Genomic DNA, 19897 nt, shown 5'->3' on the forward strand with positions numbered 1-19897 from the left:
TTGTACATGTAACAGACTGTATAAGAAGAGGACACTGCCTCTTGGTTTCACAAGTGAAGACATGCAGACGTGCCTGAGACCTGCATTCTTTCTGATGAACAGCAGGGGGCGGGGCCACTAGTAGCACATAGAAGTCTATGAGAACATGAGCCTACTTCACAATTGACTTATTACCTTGGTGTTACACTTGATGCACTCAACACAGCTAAACAAGCACAGCTAGCCTGAGCAAAAGCTACAAAAAATTTTAAGTCGAGCTGAAACGGCATTTCGAGAGTATCTAGCTTCCGTATCGTGACGTATTTCCGAGTGAAACAGGATGTGCAGGCGGGACATATCATTAGAGGGATTTGATTTGATCGTTGAGAAGTGGGTGTAGACAGACGTTCTCCACAGCGCAGTAGCGAGCTAACTGACCGAGCGTTCTTGGTGCTCTGCGGCTAAATGTTGCAGATTGATTGGTTGAAATTGTTTGGTGCTAACTTATGTAAGCATGCATGAAATTTAGTTTTACCGGAATAAAAAATGATCAGATTTTGATATAAGAATACGAAGAAATTGATTTTCTGTATTTTTAAATTGTCAAATAGATGCACAACGGGGATGTGATCTAAAAGGATTAAAATGACATTTTTCATTTCACCTCGACTTTAACGTTCTCATTTTATCTTTAATATAATCTGTGACTGAAAAATGTTAAACCAGCATCCATGTAATTAGTTTGTTATATAAAATAACTAAATGAGGAATTTGCTAAATCCAAAAAAGATGCTAAAGCTAACATAGCTAGCATAGTAACACAGCAGTGTATTGTGGGTTAGAATAGGTCTACCTCTGTATGACATCTTTTAACACGTTGTTAGCTTCAGCTAAACAGGGATAGTCAGGTGAGTACTTGCAGGAGGAGGAATTGCTCTCATCACAGGATGCAACTTTGATCTTCGTTTACTGATGAAGAGCAACATTGACATGAAGCCTGTGGATTGCTCTCCAGAGCAGGTGAGCGATCACAACAACGACCTGGTTTACTAGAAACTACGGCAACTTACGTGTTTCTGGTGGCAAGGTAATGTTAACAGTTGAGGATTTATACCGTAATTAATTTATACGACTGACCTACTGAACAGCATGGGGTGTCAGACAGTCAGAGCACCATCACTACAATAATCACCTGTCCTGTGAGTTGTACAGAATCACAGTTAAGTTCATTTTCTTAATAAAGCTCAAAGAACACATTTTGTTTGTAGATACAGCTGCTTTAAGTGATGTCACCTGCTAGCTGCTAACTTCTTTAGCCTCAATCTGAACAAACAGCGGTCCAGTTGCAATGTGGGTAATGTAGGCACCAGATTCTTCAGAAGCCTTCAATAGTGAATCTAACCTGTGGATTATAATCAGCCTAAAACACATCAAATCAAACATTCACATCTTTAACATCCAGCATGAAACTTCCCTTTACTTTGACTGTATTCATAAACAGTGTTACTGTAGGTGCATCTGTTATTCATTAAATAATCATTATTATGTTTTTACATCACTAACTGGTCGATCTGTTTCCTGTATTCTTATGAGTGCAAAAACATGTTGAAGTGATCTGTTCATTGATACATGCTGAACACCAGCTTGTTGAACAGAAGCACATGTAGACACCAGGAGCCACCTCCTCGGCTCCAGTACACAGTCTGGTCCCAGTAACGGGGCTCAGAGATTACCCAACAGCCCACATGGCCTCCAGAATAACCCGCCCAACCAGCCAATCAGAGGCCAGAGATCCAGCAGCACAAACACAACGGTTAGCAGCCGCTCTTTTCAGAAGCACTGATCCGAGACCTGTTAGCGGCCATGTAAAGACACACACACAAAGATAATACGCACACACACACCCAGACGACACACACTCACACACACACACACACACACACACACACACACACACACACACACACACAGTAGATCTTTTCAGTGAGTGCATAAAGAAACATGCTGTCCGCCTGTGCAGGAGAACAAAAGTCTTCTTAACACACAATTAGAGTTCCTGCCTCCGTCCTTGTCGACAGCTATGCATGCCTTCTCTCTGTCCCCCTCCTCCGTCTGTGTCCCCCTCTGCTCCCCCAAACTGACCCTCATTCAGGCCTGTTTACACTGACTGATACAGAAAGAGACACCAAAACAGTTCATTATATAACTCAACCTCTCTGTCCTCAACCTTACACATTTGGAAGGTGTATGCTAGGTAGCCTAGCTGGCTAACATTAGCACTGATTGTTTTAGATAGATTATTTTACATGTTCTGAGCGTCAGAAGGAAGCTTGTGATCATTCAAAGTAATCTTTGATTCGCTTTTTAGCATAAATACGTTCTGTGCTGTGTTGCTCCAGATCATTGACTCTGACTGTGTACATAAAGATCATCAGATCAATGACTGTGGTGTTAGTGTTAATTACATCTCCTCTCGCCGTTCCTCCTCTACTCTGCTACTCGGGAACAGAACGCTGCAGGAGCCCCATTTGTCAACAGAGCTGTCAATCATGAGGCCACACCCCCTTTTTACAGCATCAAATAACTCATCAAAAGTAAACTCTTGGACATAAATCAGCATGATATGGTCAGCCAATCAGGCAGCTCTGATTCATCTCATCCGAGCCATAGACTGTATAAATAATGGACGTAGTCTCAGTGACGTCACCCATTGGTTTCTGAAGAAGCACTCTGAAGTCCCAATTTCGCCTGCGCCGGGGGTCGCCATATTGGAAATGCCAGAGTAGGCATATCCAGAGGCAGGCAAAGAGGCAGAGCGCGAGCCAGCTGAAGCCTGTGGCTGAGGACTATGGGCGGGCCACATGAATCTTTGTTGCTGAAACATAGGCGTCTAACTCGAGGCTAACAGGCCAGCTACGGCTATGAAGCTAGGTTATATGCTTCTCAGTGTAGCTAGCGGTTATTAGCCATAGACTGAATAAATAATGACTGTTTTTTTGTACCAGGCTGTAGACATGTTTATTCCTGCTGTTGTTTTCTAGAGTCTCAAGTGGCCACTCGAGGAACTGCAGAGGTTGCTGCTTGGTCTGAACCTGCAGAACTGACCAGTGAAGATAAAGTGCTCTGCAGATATCAGGTTTTACTGGTGTTAATGAAGTTTTTACATTTAAAGAGTTATTATTTTAGTGTTTTTACATTAAAATAATCTAATTGTTAAGATTTATTTAAACCTTTAAAACAGAACAATCTGAACATTGTTTTGTATCTTTCCAAAACAGGCAAAGCAACATTCACACCTATTTTGACCTTTACACTGCAGACCTCTTTTTTGATGCTGTTTAAAGAACAGAGAGGGAGCTGACTTTCTGCTCGACCCTAATCTGCCCTAATGCCCTGCTGGTGCTAACGGTACAATTAGCACAGCTACATTCACAGAGCAGCAGAGGGGAGCAAATCATCACAGCCACACCCTGAGACCTCTTTAAGATGGAGGATTAACACGGCTGAAGGAGGAAGAACATCCACACATCAACACATCATTTGGACATCTGTACAGCAGATCAGCGTTCGCTCTCGGTCAGACGCTGCAGACTGAACCACCTCCAGAAGACAGACGAAACAAACTCCTGACTTTGATTTTAATTTGACCCGAGTCTGAAAACTACTCTCAGGTTACCATGAACTACAGGAGGTCATAGTGGCAGCTCCGCACAGTAATAGTGATATGTGTTGATGCTGATTAAAGTCAGTCAGAGAGCCTTCATCCTTTTTCATAAGATGTTCACATGTAGAGAACGTGACCAGAAGGGATTACATTAGATCCTTCATGTGTGACTGAGGAGCTCTTTTTTTACATTTCAGAGAGCCTGTGTGTGCACAAGTATGTTTCTCCTTTAAGCACAGCCTCTGTAGTGTTTCTCAGAGGTCAAAGGTCACCCACATATGATCCTTTATGAGCAGATAACCCTGCCGAAGCACACACGGCAGCTGCTTTGTCAGTGAGGCAAGGCGCTGAAAGGAACTGTTCCCCACGTTCATGTGCGTTTATTTCATTCAGTGAAAAATCCAATCAAGTCTTTACAAAGCTCCCTCCTCTCCTGGAGCCTCTGTGGGTCACAGTACGGTGGCCTAAGGAGGCCAAGAAGGTGAGGAGCCGATCTGAGGTCAAGGCATCCAGCTTTAGAAATCTGCTCGCTCTGTGCCCCTTCTGTTTCATTAGCCTCCCCTCCTCCCTTCATCACCCCCTCTAATTTAGAGGAGGCTCAGGGAGGGAGTGTGTACGTGTGTGTGTGTCGGGGGGGGCGGGGGTTGGGACTGTGTGTGTGTTGAAATTTATTTGTTTGTGTGTGTCGTCCCGTGCAGGCAGGATTCCAGTGATGTAACTGTTTTCTGTGAGACAGCAGCAGACCTAATGACCCGCTCTAATTGCACAGCGTCAATATTGTTGCATTTGGATTCCCACAGCTCTCTTAGAAGGAGCAGAGAGAGAGAGGAGCATCAGAGCTGCAGGGAGACAGGCTGAGATCAGGTGTCACACCGTCACCATCTGCATCACTCTGAAGCTCACATTACATCTGTGTCTGTGGGAGTCTCTGCTTTAAGGTGCTGCTGGTGACATGTCAGCAGTAATTCAGAGGGATAGTCTGTAACCTCCAAGCCTTATAAATATGATGTTGCAGGTACCTCTCTAAGTCCCTCCAGGAAGTTGTGATGTTACTTTGCTGTGAATTCACGCAAATTCAGCCAATCCTCGCAATTTTTCTTGACCTTGCAATTGTGGACGATTGCTGCAACCAAAATATTGATCCCCTGAGAGAGCATTTTTTCTCTGGAACGCTGTGTGCCAGAGACATACTTTGTTTGTGAAGCAGACAGCTGATCAGTTTTCATTTATTGTAAAAGGGAACTCTTTTTTTATCTTCATAATATTTGTTTAGTGACTTTTATGGTGCTTATTTAATGCAATCCGTTATTCACATATTTATTATATAACACAGTACAGTTACTGTTACAGTGAAGGTCTTAATTACATCATAAATGTGACTGACTCTAAAGAACACTGTGCTGCACTTTTCTTAGATCAATCGAAGGCCTTCGACACCGTCGATCACTGCGTTCTCCTGAAGAAAATGTCTTTAGTGGTAGAGCACATGGTGTCCACGCTGATGGTTTGTCTTCTTGTTTATTAAATATATAAAATGGTGTCCCACAAGGGTCCATACTGGGTCCTATTTTATTCATTATTTATTTATATAAACATTTTATGGACACAAAGTTTCATTTTTACGCTGGTCATACCATTATTGATACTTCTTCGTCTGCCTTAGTTAGTGCAATGAATGACCTACAAGCTGCTTTTAATGTCATACAAAGAAATCTGTGGAAATGAACCCAAATAATAAAATGATGGCATTTCAAGGTCAAAACAGACAGGAACACAAGGTTATCAGATTACTACATCACAGGACGAGGTTATTGAATGTGTGACGACATATAATAACCTGTCTTTTAATAATCATATCGAGAGCCTCACAAAAAAACTGAGAGTGAAATCAGGGTTCTTCTTTACAAACAAATGCAGTTATACTACGGTGACATTCTTTACATACACGCTACCTCGTCTTCTCTGAAAATGCTGGACTCAGTGTACCATGCGGCGTTCGTGTGTGGTCTGGGTGTCCGCACCCATCACTGCATCTTGTATGAGACAGTTGGCCTGTCTTCATTATATAATCGCAGGATGGAACATTGGTACATGTTTCTTTACAAGGTGTTACTACATGACCTGCCTTCTTACTCATGTTCTCTACTGTCTCCTAAAACTCTCCGTGGCTGGACGTGTTTGTCATTCCTCAAACCCGATCTGTCTTCAGTAAACGTGCCTTTAATGTGTTTGCTCCCTCATCTTGGTTTGAGCGACAGGGTCACCTCAAACTGGAGAAATGTATTAATGTGGAAGACTTAAAAAGCTGAATTAAGGAGCATCTGATCAGTGAATGCACCTGTGCTGGTGCTGAATGCTGTTGAGCTATTAGTAGATGAATGTGTTGCCTGTCTGAGTCTGCTGCCGTGTCAGAGAGCTCTTGTATCTCAGTGGGATTATTTCCTGCTAAAATAAAGGTTAAATAAAAAATAAGAATTCTCATCCTTTCTTTATCAAATGGGTTTTAACTTTCCATCCTTTTACGCATTCTATATCAATATATATTTTTACTTCTACTGTCTGTTACTTTTCCATCCTGATTTAACGGCGTCATCATCCTGTCTGTCCTATCCGGAGCAGCATTTCTTGTTTAGAGCTCTATTAAGAATATCTACATTACACAATAAGAAATAATCGACTCCACGTCCAGCCTTCAGCCCGCACACACACACACAAACACACACACACACATGCATATAAACATGTTGACAGTAACAGTGTGTGTGTGTGTGTGTGCGTGTGTGTGTGTGTGTGTGTGTGTGTGTGTGTGTGTGTGTGTGTGTGTGTGTGTGTTTGTGTGTGTGTGTGTGTGTGACAATAAGACTTAGAGCAGTAATAAAGGCGACACGTCAGCCGGCTTGACATTGAACATTGAGTTACCGCCCAATACATGGACTGATTATAGGCAGACGATCAATACGGAGACTCCAACTTTATTAACACCTGCAGTGAGACGCAGTCCGATCAATGAGACGAGCTGCTGCTGACGGGCAGACAGAGAGGACGTGCTCTCATCACATGAATCAGATTCAGTTTGCACATTATGTATTTCATCTGTTCGAAAGTGAACTGCTGATAAAGTTAGATTTAAACTTCCCCGCTAACACGCTAACACGCTAACATCCGCTGCTAACATGATTGTATGTGCTCCTGCTCTGAGGTCATGAGACACGTTATCATGCTGCTCTGCCCGAAGAGGAGGATTATGGTAACACACATGAAACGTCTGTAATCTGCGGCTGGCAGTGAGTCCTATTCTTGTGCATCTGTGAGAAAGTGTCTGAAATGAAGCGCCATGAGAAGCAGTGCATGCTGGGATTTATAAGAGATTAAGGCAAACTTTCCCTTTAAGATTAAATATGTGTAATCTTTAAAGCAAACAAGAGTGAGGGATTAGGAGGACTTCTACGACTAAAGAAATCCCTCCTCAAGATGACGTGTGATGCTGAGATTATACCTCAAAGAAAAGTTTAATCCTGCAGCGCTCCGGGCACCAGCTCGGGTTCCTCTGAAGGACGCAAGGGAGGGACGGGAGGACTGACGGAATATGAACAAATCCGTCATACCTGTGTGCTTGAACCTGTGAGTAGTTCCTGTACAGGTTTAATGCCTGTGATACAAACTGATCAATGTGTTCGAGTTTCTCCTGAACGCAGCGAGTCCTCACATCAGAACGCTTCCTTAACTTCCTGTAGGAGGATAAAGCTGATGTAACCTGAACCTGATCTCACAGAGTGGAAATAAACGTGACAACAGACAGGATGGACGGACATTTCTGACTGCTTTCAGTCACATCATCGTCACTGATTCATCATCATATCACTGGATGAGGGAGTTTTGTCGGGGACAGAGGAACACGCTCAGTTTAAGCTGGCAGCAGCAGCTTGACCGGGACATTTCAAGTAATCACATGTCTCATTCCCCCTGCTGACCGATTCAGCCCATAGTTTCACACAATGTTGGTTAATAAACAGTTCTTTAAAGTCATTATTAACATGAACAGTTTTATATTTGACAGTTTTTCTCCTTTAGAAGCAAAGCTGCTGAGAGCGCTGAGACTGAACTACAACCGAACACAGAGCTGACAGACGCTCAGAGAGGAACGGAGGCCTCATTCAATCCAATAATAAAGATTTATGACCAGAAACACAGCAACATTTAACTACATTGAAATTAATGAAATATTGTGAGAGATGCAAAGGTCATTTTTACTTGTAAGAGAAAGAAACAGAAGACAGACAGAGGACCGAAAGTTTATTTTGTGTCTGGTGTTGAGAAGGAACCACTGTCATGTCCGATGTTAATAATGATCAGTATTTGTTAGTGTGATGCTTTCTGACTGTATCCGACGTGTCTTTAGGTCTGTCTTCACAGTCAGAGCAGAAACGTCCAGCAGCAGACGGACACAGAGACTGAGCAGACTTTACTTTAAGGCTCCTCGGAGCCGTAACGTCCCCATCATGTCATATTTCAGAGCTGCTGTGTGTGAAAGCTTAACCAATCATTACCATGGCCTCTGCATCACCTCCATAAGTCAGCTCAGTGTCAATAACCAGGGCGTTAAAAATTGATAAGGGTGATCACCCCGCTCATACCTAACCCTGCGAGCTGATGCTCATCTATAAGTCATAGCTCACACTCACAGCAACGCTCTGAATATGGCTGCAGGACAATAATGTGATCAACGGCCTGATGGAGAGGAGCTATTATCCTGTCATCAGTCTCACATATGACTGCACACATCCACCCGTCTGTCTGCCTCACCTGAGGACGAGCCTGATTCAACCTTTAAACTGTTACTCACACACAGACGGACTGACCTCCATTCACTGATACATACATGACACGTGAGCGCTGCGTGACACATGTTAATGTGTTCGATCAACACGCCAATTTAAAGAGTCCAGCTGAGAGAGTCGCTGCGGTGTGACGCAGGAAGTGTCAGAGAGCTGCATTTATTCATGTGAACATCAGAGACACATTCCTGACCGACAGCACGGACAAAAGATGCTGCACTCCCCCGAGGAGCGTGACCTGGAGGACAGACGCACGCACGCACACCAGCTGGACTTCACACAACAGTTCACACACACACACACACACACACACACACACACACACACAGTGGACTGAATTAACTCCTCATTAACATCAGGAAGAAGCACTTTAACATGTTACTCCTGATATAGAGTGACATGAACCTGGATGATTTGTTAGTGAACATCCTGCTCAGAGCTGCATTGATCCTCCGGTGTAGTCCTGCAGGATGAAACGAGCCAGGCTGCAGCCCTGAAGTGATGACAGCAATAAATCTCTGAGTGACATGTGATTGGACGGATTGCATCTGATGACATCATCGCTGCATGACGACGGTTTGATGTAGAGACACACCTAGCTGTTTACACCTTTCATTGCAAAGCATTCACAGCCATTTATTAAGATTAGAGGAACACGTTTCTCTGGATCAAGAAATCATCTGAAGTCATCAATTTGTTTTTAATTCTTAAGACAAATTATAAAAATTAATTAATATGTTTATATTTTAAAAACTATTGTATTTGCTTTTTCTGCTCAATAAGGTCGACCAGGTTTGTTGTGCTGCTTTGAGGAGGTCAGGGTTCAAACACAGACTCATCTGAGAACATCGACGTCCTTGTGACGCAGCTTTTTATGTCATGTGACCGTTTAACGCACAAAAAGGAGAAGGGGAGTAAACTACTGCCACATTATTTTTCTACGTGATGATGGTCATTTAACATCTGAACCAAACAAAAATCAGAACCCATAAACCAACCTAAAGACACACACCTGCATACGCACACACACACACACACACACACACACACACACACACACACACACACACACACTTACACCAAGGGAGGAGGGGACAAAGAGAGAGAAATAAGTTTAAACTGTGAGTTAATCACACCAACAGGACACATGAACAAAGGAAGTCAGGCTCTGACCTCCTGTCTCAGTAATAACTGTGTGCTGCTGCCACCTAGAGGACAGACAGAGAAATACATTCACTGCTGGAATCATTCTGTCATACATTAAATAGTGGATCAATACATTCAGTCAGTGTGATGTTATGGACAATAATGGATATGGAAAACATGAAACCTTCAAATGATGAATGATCAAACACCAAATAAAGTCCTACAGTGAAACTTTGAACAGAACTCACACAGCAGCCAGTTATCTGCAGACATGTTTCATTCATACAGCTTTAGACTGCGTTATAAAGAATACACTGACATTTTAACTACTGACAGTTTCATTAGTAAAAGTTACAGAGGATTCTGCTGTTCTCTTACATTACACAAACATGTAGACTGTAAGAAGCACAACAGTTGTTCTCTTTTAATTTTTATTACATTCATCAGATCATCTGTTTTACATTCAGGGCCATCTTTAACTGCAGCACGAGCATGTTTACTGTGGGTCATTCATGAAACGCAGCAGTAACAGACTTTGTCACGAACAATGAAAACTACATTAAAAAGTGAAGACAGGATTTTAATATAATGAAGGACACGTTTCATATAATGCAGACCATAAACAGTTTGAACAAAGACATTTAATTTACACTGTTAAAGCTGCTGTGAGGAACTTTAGGTTAGTGTTGATTTTGGCGCCCCCTGTGGACAAAGCTGTACCTTTGATCTCTGTGCTGATGTTGTCGTGTTCATGCTTACGTGGTGGTTTTTAACCAAAAGTCTCACCCTGCTTTTTCATCAGTCACATGTGACACTCAATTTAAATTTCTGCCCTGGAAAACGTAAACAAAGGCAGCATGCAGGGAATCTCTTCCTCACAGGAGCGTTAAAGTTGTGTTTGATTCTGCACATTTACATGTTCCTTTAAAACAGGAAGCGAGGACAGACGGACACTGACTGGTGTTTACAGAAGCCAAATCACTGAGCTGCTTAGCTCACAGTCCTGTAAGTCATATTGAAGCTTTTCATTGGAAACTAAACGCCTCGGAGTGAATCAGTCGTTTTACAGGAAATAAACAAAAACCCATTTTTTTTTACGTTTGGGGCAGATTCTGGTGTGCATGTGACAATCTGTGCACGGCTTCATGATAAAAACATCTATTTTGATCTCATAGGAATAATAACTTTATTAAATTACAACAATCTGATTTCCACATGATGAAGCAGAAGCCATCAGGCCTTAAGTGTCTCCAGTCTCCTGCTCTGGGTGGACGATGATCCAGCCCTGTAGAGAATATATCATTACACAGCCATCTTTATTTCACTTCTGTACGTTCACGCTCTCCTCTACTGCAGCTGCTCGTTCAGCACCGAGTCCTTCACTCCAGCAGCCAGCACAGCAAAGAGGAAGGAGGGGAGGAGGGCGCGCAGGACCAGGGCCACGCGGGGGATGGGGTGGGCCAGCACCACCTCCTTCCTCTTCCTGTTCACTGTCTGCATGATCTCATTGGCCAGGACGGACGGGCGCACGCCGTGGGTCAGCTGACTGGCGATAACTGTGGAGGGACACACACAGGTTTGTAACTAACTCCAGAGATAAACAAGTCGTGATAAACATTAACTCTCCTGTCTCCGTGCCATGACGTGGTTATATATGTCATGAATCATGACCCTCTCAGCCTCCGTACCCGTCCTGTTACTCACATGCAGACAGCGTGCTGGGTTTGGGGGCGGGCTCCTCGACGGGCGGCGGCTCGGAGGCGTTGATGAAGGTGTGACTGATGGTGCTTACAACGATGCCAAACTCCTCCACCTCGGCCCGCAGGCAGTCGAAGAAGGCCTGAGCCGCGTGCTTCGAGGCCGTGTCTGACAGGTTCACACACACACACACACACACACACATTAATGTTTGTGCACAAAGAGGTGTGACCCTGCCGTGGTGTCATTCCATACATTACAGAGGACATACTTTGTCTGATTGTTTTCTCACTTCCTGTCTGTGACGCCGCACTGTGACTCTGAAACTCTGCCAACACTTACGGACGGTTTTATTTTATTTAAAGTTGCACAGATTGTAAAAGTTCATTTCACCTACTTTATATTTAAACATATTTTCTAACTTCTGTCGTAGATTCGACCCTAAACACACGTCTGATGTCGCCTCCTTCTTGGTTTGGAAGCAGACCCCCTCAGGTGATCTGGGACAGGTTTACTCCCACGTGTTCCCACAATGTAAACCAGGTGAGGTGAAGCAGCATTCAGTTTAACAAGCATCCAGATTACCTGAGGTCTCATTTAAAACATGACCTCCTTCTACCCTCTTACTATTTCAAGCTTTCTTTTTACGTTTCATTAAGGGTCACTTCTGGAACACATTAAAGATGGCGACAGCCAAAACACCAAACTAGAAGCTTCAAATCACCATCACCTATAATACAGGTTCTGGCTTGTCTGCCCACGCGTAACAGCTACACAGGTGAGAGTTTACTTGTTTTAACCCTTTCAGAAACGTTCATTAACACTTTTGTTAATAACTCACATGAGCTCCTGAACGGGACGGCCAGTCTCCCCTGGATGCTGTTAACCAGAACGATGTGGCCCGATCGTCTGGAGATCATCGTTGGAAGAACACCTGACAAGTTATTTGGAAATGTTAGAAATTGTTTCTATTCAAATTTTCATTTGATTGAATATTTATTTGTATAGGGACAAGTATGAAAGTAAACCGATGCCACACACGACAGCATTTATAACCTTGGCTAATTTGCAGTCTGTCCCTCAATGGGCCTTTAAGATACATGAAATCAATGACGAATACACAAGAGACAAAACAGACTCAACCATCAAACAGACACAACAACACGGGATACAGAATGTCCTACAATAAAACACGTAAAACAGGAAGCACAATAACATGACTACAAGACTGAGCCCTCTGCAGACACTGTCTCAGTTTGACTTTAAAATGCTCCCAGTCAGGGTCCAGTTTGAGCTCTGCAGCTCAGGCGTTCACATATTGATCCCTGACAGAAACAGCACTTCGTCCACGTCATAATTTAACAAAGTTACAGTCTCCGTTAGATGCTCCACGTGTTACAGAGCCTGATACTCTCAGAGGAACCACGAGGTCACTGAGCACCTGAGGAGCCTGATGATGTAAGCGTTTATGGACGAGTTTAAGATTTAATAAAATGATCAAAACTTAACATATTACATTTTTTTCAGAACATCAGTGATGTGATCTTATCGGCATCCTGTCTAAAATCTTCATGGCTCTGTTATATTTCATCATCAGAGGCCTGATTGTTGAAGATGCTGCTTGTGACCGGAAGGTTACAGTGTTTCACATGCTGATCACATGTGAGGTGAGAATCTGATACAAGGCCCAGATATTTTACTTCTGGAGCCTGTTCAGTACATCATACATGGCGGCCATTTTCCTCTGACATCACAATCAGAGTGGAAAGTTCACACGTCATGATGTTGTGCGTCTGTGTGCAAGGTTTGCAAATTGTATAAACATTATCATTTCACTTCTTCCTGATCGATCAGCGACCAAAAATACAACAACCAGTGACGATGTGGAGACATGAAGCCACATTAAAGGTAAAACAACATGCTACTCTCAGAGAGCAGCTCCAACACCTGTTGGCTAGCACTACTGTCTGACATTGTTACAGAAAAGGAGCAAATGCCTGCTAATGATAATGTTAGCTAAGAATTTATATAGCTGTTGTCTTAGCGTGGGTAGCTAATGAGTCATCATGCTGATCAGATTGCAGCACTGTTTCTGGATAATGGCCCAAATTTAAAGTTAAAACAAGATACTTAATGTTAGCATTCAACCACCTCCTGGCTAACGTTGTTGTTAGCAAGTCTAAAGAAATATATTCTTCTAACTTACATTAGCATACGACCAGTGACTTTGCTAGGACTTCAAGCCCTTCCTATCATGTAACTAATGGGTTATACAACCTTTAACTAAGCACTACAACATATGAACATTTGATCTCCTCCCTCAGCATGACGTCAGAGGGAAATGGCAGCAGGGTAAATGTGTTGAATGTGATGAAACAGATCACATACAGAAAGCAGTGGGGCTTATTAGCTGGTGACTTTACGGCCCACCTTTGGCCAGAGTGCTGGGGCCGAAGTAGTTGATGTCCATGACGTTTCTGTCGAGCTCCAGAGAGACACTCTGCACCGGAGCCTTCACCTTCACACTGCTGTTACAGATCAGCACGTCCACACAGCCGTAACACTCCACCACCTCCGCCACCACCTCCTCCACACTGTCCATGTCACTGAAGTCCAGGATCACCAACTTTGGGGCAAACGTCTGGAGGGAAAGAGGAGTGTATTATGTCACTACAAACATGCATGTGTGTTAATCTGAGTGGTGTGTTTTCGTTTGAATGAGTATTTTAAAGGTATATTTGTCTTTATGACTAAATACAAACTTATTCCACTTTAAAGATGTAGTTCAACATTTTGGGAATACTCTTTCTGACTGATTGCTGGATGAGAACACGAGCTTTACATTGTGTGGAAATAATAGACTGTACATTAGAAGTGAAAGTAGCCACTGTGATGTGACTCATTACTCAAAGATTAATCCAGAGTGGACTTGGATGAAGTTCTTGAAGACCTCCTTCAGGCTTCTTCAGTTCTAAAGAATCGTGACCAGGATGACTGAGAACCTTTACAGACATGTGACTCATGTGACTGATGTTGTGGCCGTCTCTAGCCTGGTTTAATGGAGCCTGAAGGGCTGTATTGGGACAAATGAAGGAGCTGGAGGTAGTGTGGTGTTCAGAGGGTCCAATATTCTCCATCTTTTATGACTGTTTACATTTCGACACAACCTTCAAATCGATAATATGATATCATCACCACGTCTTCATCCTAACCATAGTAAAAGATTTATCAATACATATAAACCACTCATTGTTAATCTGTCCTGCCTGAGCAGTCTGTTTCTCATTACAGCACGTTAAGTTCTTATAAGTTTCATGACATGACATGATACGATACCACATGATACGATATAGTACGACACGATACGACACGACGCGATACGACATGATAAAGTACAATCGATACGATACCACATGAAAAGATTAGGTGTGTTCTTATCTCTTTAACCTATTGTTTCCCAGCTTCTAAAACGTATAGTTTAAATAGTTTTTAAAGGTTTCTGTCTTAACGAGGCATGTTTCCTCTATTACAAGTTTCTAGATAAAACATGAAAGACGTCATTTGAAAACTGAATCATTAATGTCATTAAAACATAAAAATATCTTTATATAACTCAGAAAATTCTCATTATGACAGTACATACATCTTGCCATGTTGGTAGCAACACCCTGTCACAGACACATTAACTATGGACCCTGCAGAGGAAACAAACAAGGAAAGAAAGCTGTGACCTCCAGTGAGTGATGCTCCAGAGGAAAACGATCCTAGAAAGCAGTAATTTGTGTCAACGACATCTAACCATCAACTGCCATCAGTTTATGTGTTTGCTAATCAGGTGATATTGAGATTCATGAGATGGTATTGTTTTTTTGCTTTTTCCATGTAGGCCCATCTGCTCTGGTTTGTGTATATAAGATACCTGGAGGACAGTGTGCTGTCAGAGAGGAAATCCTGCTATTGTGTTGACTGAAGGAGGAAACGGTGGTCATGTAGGAGGAGCAGAGATAAAGGACACAGCCTGATACTCTCCTGCTGTTAGTATCATGTGTTTACTCGTTGTGTTTCTCTCTGGTATGGTAAGGTAAGGCCTTTGCTCTGTGGTGAGATTCCAGCATGTATTAATAGACATGAGTTGTGTTTACTGAGTGAGTCCACAGTGAAAGATTTGTTTCTCAGCTGGGACGTTGACCAATCAGATGACACAGCACCACAATAAAGAGAGGTGGTTTGAGAGCCTGACTGATTTATGAAGCTTCAAACTGAAACTAATGCAGTCGTTTCATGTACCTCTCTGGGGTCAGCATCGCTGGTCAGAGAGTCGTACAGGGACTCCAGCTTGTCCCAGCTCGTCCCACACAGGATCAGTCTGGCTCCGCCCTCATGGAAGAGCTGGGCACACTCTGAACAGAGACACAGGATTACTTATTTATGGTCATATTACACTTATTCACTTTTTTACTGAGAGTTAACAAGACACAGCTAACCTGCTGCTTGCTGTAGTTTAGCTTTGCTCTGTCTAAGGAAAGAAATGTGTGTAACAGGACCTCTAAAGCTCACTAATATACAGTATGATGTGTGATCATGACCAGGAGCAGTGGCTCCCTGAAGTCTTGTTTCTGTTTCTGTTCTCATTAAATAAGTGACATAAAACATTTTAATGAACATTTTTTTTTAGAGGGGCCTTGAAGCAGGTTGTTCTGGCCTCTACATAAAGCCTGGCTACAGCTATATGACAAAATGTATACCTCTCTTCTGTCTGTGTACCAAACACAACAATAGTACCGCTAACCAGTTAGCTTAGCTGTGATCACATACTAAAATATGAAAATAGCTAGCCCGCCTCCATCCACATTAAGACACTTCAACTTTGACTGACAGACTGAGGCTAGCTGTCCCCCCCTAGTTGAGTGTTCATGCTAAGCTACGCTAATCCCCTGCTAGCTTGTTTCATATTTAGCATACAAACATTTAATTGCTTTATGTTCATTTACCAGAACTCTGGCTGTTACAGTGACTGCCAGGAAGTAATCTGGAGCACCAGATTTAATAAATGTAAGATGTGAGTTTGAAGTGCTGTTAAGCAGATTGTTTTAACTTAGCATTTAGCCAGGCTAGCCTTGTAGTCTGTAAATGGCTGCTGGCTGTAGCTTCATATTAAATAGTCAGATGTGAAAAAACAATACAGATCTAAGCATCTAACTGTCAGTAACTACTTTATTGAATATGAAGCTAATGCCCTCAGCGGATTAGCAGATCAGTAGGACAGGAAGCAGGTAAACAACACCTCTGATCCAGTTGTTGTTTTCATGCAAAAAACTGAAGAGTGACAATATTTGTATGTTTTGACAGAGTCACGCCAGCTGTGGACCCTCGACCCTCGACCTTTTGTCAAGAAAAAGAGAAGTGAGATAATTCACCTGTCCCCACCCCCGACACAGCATCAGTGATCACCACCACCTTGTTCTTCACTAAAGACTTGGACATGAAGTGAAGGACCTCGTTGTAGATGTAGTACACCCCCGCTGCCACCACGATCAGCATGGGCAGCACCATCACCGAGGGCAGGACCATGATCTGAGGAGGAAGGAGAACAGCATCACAACAGGATCAAAACACACCCACTGACCTGCATTTAAGAGCCGGAAAGTCTGCACTGACAGATCAGATCAGGTTTCAGGTCTCCTCAGGTGTGTAAACTAATACGGTGTCATAAGTACATCAGACTAAATGTAAATACATAGCAGATCCCAGTTACCTGAAAGCTATAATTCAGTTCTCTACATGATTTCTCTCTTTGGTGTTTGATATTTATTGAATTATGGAACAATAGCAATAACAGATTTTTAGCAGGATTCATCAGGACAACAGTCAGGCCCTTACAGTGTTTATAATCATTTATTAATTCAGTCTAAATGTTACAATGTTACAGTTTCGCTTTTGTCCAAAGCGACGTACAGCTGAGAGTAAATACGACACAAGCAACAAACAGCTTCAAAAGTGTGATCAGACACTGCTGCTGACAGGAAGTGCACAGGGTGTAAAGAAGCTTCATCATCATCATCATCATCATCATCATGAATATCCTAATCAACATCAACAACATCCTCAGTGTCATCTTCATCAATAGCATCAATATCATTAAGGTCAGCATCTTCTGTCAGAAAGGTGTGTGTGTGTGTGTGTGTGTGTGTGTGTGTAGGTGTGTGTGTGCGTGTGTGTGTGTGTGTGACAGTAACATTTCATAGTGTTCATAGTGTTCCCACAACAGCAGGATGAACTCTGAAACGGCATACTTCTTATCATGTGACACTTCCTGTCTGCACAGGAAGAACTCAAAATGACATTTGGGTCCATTTTCAACCTAATTCAACATGTTCACCTGCTGACCTGGTGTTTAAAGCATCACACTGACATTATGTCAAATATGCTAATTTGCTTTCTTATTGACTTTGGTGTCAGTTAAGTTAGGTTAGTTTAAGTTAGTTTAAGTTTAATACCACTTTCATACCTACAGCCAAGAGCAGTTAGTTTAGCACTAAAAACAGGGGAAACAGCCAGCCTGTCTCTGTTCAAAGGCAGCATTCTTTACACTAAATGTCCCTATTTTACATGTTATATCTCATTTGTTAATTTACACAAAAACCACAAGTAAAAAAACAACAAAATACTACAGAATCTGACCAATTATCAATGACTTCCTGATTGATCAGAAAATGTTTTGCATGTAATCCCTCAGGAGTGTCGTTATCCACTGTCTTTTTAGTTGCTGATCAATCAAGAGACGGTTTGTCAGATTCCCTGATTAGAGGATTTGAACGTGGACCTCAGCAGAAGGACATGATAACACAGTGTGGCATATAAATAGCCGTCATATAAAGTAGCTGACATGGCACGTCCCTCTGCGAGCTGTAATATCTGTTATTTTGAGTTTGACTGAAAAATGCTTCCACACAAAAATAGAAACACATAAATGTATGTGCTGTGTGATATGATGGCTTACAGTGGCAGTTACCGCGTCTGCTTTATTAACTTCAACCAGGAGACCCTTTAAAACAACATGTCAGCTCATTTCTACAGATAGAACCAACAGATCATGTTGTGATAGTTTTGGAGCCTGTTGCTTTTATGGCTCCTGTTAGCTTGTTCAGTCGTTGTGCTAAGCTAACCAGCTGCTCAATAAAGCTTCATATTCTGCACCAATGTTAGAGGGCTATTTTCAATTTCAAACTATGACTTTAAATTGAAAAACAAAACATGCTTAAACCAGGTAAAACCAATTTCCTCCCCAGAGTCGTTTGTTATTACTGTTACTTGCAGACTTCCTCAGGTTTACACTGTGTGTGTACCTGCATTTGCTCTGACTGTGAGAACTGTACAAGTTTTACGTATGAGGTTGCAGTGACAACATGTTTTAATGAAGTCAAATAAATGAGTAATAAACACATGTAGTAATGCCAATCAACTCATTTGTTTGCAGATTTGGATCCAAACTGTTGCACTGTTGTCATGGATGTGTCACTCTGATCGAAACTGGCCAATAGAGAAGTGTCTTACATCGTCTGTCCCGCCCAAAAGATTCAGGCCAACTACAAAACTTTGGACTTCAAAAACACACGTGTTGGATTTGCAGAAGTTTTTTAAACTAGCATTACTACATTTAAATACATTTCGTATGGAAGTGTTCAACTGTTTTGCTTTTTGATCTATTTTTTTTTATTGCATTTCAAAGCATTTTCTCCTCTGTCTGACGTGGAATAAAGACGCAAGATGAACCTGACAGTTAATCAGCTTAAGGTTAGACTCCTGGTGTCCTTGGTAACACACTTACCTTGTAAAGTGTGTTTGAGGAGAACAGCTAAATATACTCTGCCCATGCTGCCTTTCACTGTGTCACCTCCAGGATGTTGTCATAAGATACCCCAAGGGGGGGCAACTGAGGAGGCTCACATTTACAAGCAATGTATGACCTCACATGCCCCGCTTCACTTTGTTCAACACGTTAAGATCACCGCTAATCCACATTAAAACCTGTATTTACAACTCCACGGACACACTGCACAGGATCCCAGTGGGGTGTGTGAGTGTGTGAGCGCACATCTATAGCAACCACACAACACACACACACAAACATACATACATACACAGACTCACACCTGTAATCTGTGTTATTCTTGGTTAACTTACGGCGCGATCAGGGGGTTAATCCTTCAGCAGGACTGACTGTTGTTTTTTCCGGGTGTAGTTAGATAACAGAGTCCTTCTCCTCCCTCTGTGACCCTCGTCCATTCACACAGCTCGGCCCCCCTGTCCTTCTGTCTCTCTCTGTCTGTCTCTGTCTGTCCGTCTGTCAGTCTGTCCACTGGAAACTACTGCTTATAATAGCCTCTGCTTCAGTCAGACATTAATACACACATATGCAGAGAATACTATCTGAGGCATGCTCCCTTGTTGCCAGTGTGACGGGAAGGACCGAGTCAGACTCAGAAGCACTTTGTGTTAAGAGGCTAGGATTTACATTTTACTGTTGTTCTAAAGTAATAGATAAATAAATCAAGCCCTCTTTGATACAAAAAGA

At 42.5% G+C, this 19897-nt stretch overlaps 1 protein-coding gene across 1 annotated transcript; it reads right to left on the minus strand.

The window, feature by feature from the left end:
• Positions 1–10048: 10048 nt before the first annotated feature.
• On the minus strand, positions 10049–19674 carry dhrs7cb (dehydrogenase/reductase (SDR family) member 7Cb). The gene is made up of 7 exons (XM_069664500.1): positions 19507–19674; positions 16740–16896; positions 15610–15722; positions 13753–13963; positions 12164–12256; positions 11329–11490; positions 10049–11180 (listed from the first exon to the last, which is right to left on the minus strand). Exons 2-7 carry the CDS (start codon positions 16891–16893, stop codon positions 10972–10974), a joined length of 942 nt encoding a protein of 313 aa, XP_069520601.1. The 5' UTR covers positions 16894–16896; positions 19507–19674; the 3' UTR covers positions 10049–10971.
• Between the last annotated feature and the right edge of the window lie 223 nt (positions 19675–19897).

This window comes from Semicossyphus pulcher, unplaced genomic scaffold (assembly GCF_022749685.1).
Source record: "Semicossyphus pulcher isolate SPU_LCO1_2020_fin unplaced genomic scaffold, fSemPul1.0.p SCAF_16, whole genome shotgun sequence".
In the NCBI taxonomy this organism is placed as follows: Eukaryota; Metazoa; Chordata; class Actinopteri; order Labriformes; family Labridae; genus Semicossyphus; species Semicossyphus pulcher.

Excerpts from the sequence above, each read along its gene's own strand:
- dhrs7cb (XM_069664500.1), bottom strand. The coding sequence starts at position 16,893 with ATGGTCCTGCCCTCGGTGATGGTGCTGCCCATGCTGATCGTGGTGGCA. Across the intron at positions 15,723-16,739 it reads TGTGTCGGGGGTGGGGACAG|AGTGTGCCCAGCTCTTCCAT; the intron begins GTGAATTATCTC and ends GTCTCTGTTCAG. Across the intron at positions 11,491-12,163 it reads CGTCCCGTTCAGGAGCTCAT|ACACGGCCTCGAAGCACGCG; the intron begins GTGAGTTATTAA and ends TGAACCTGTCAG.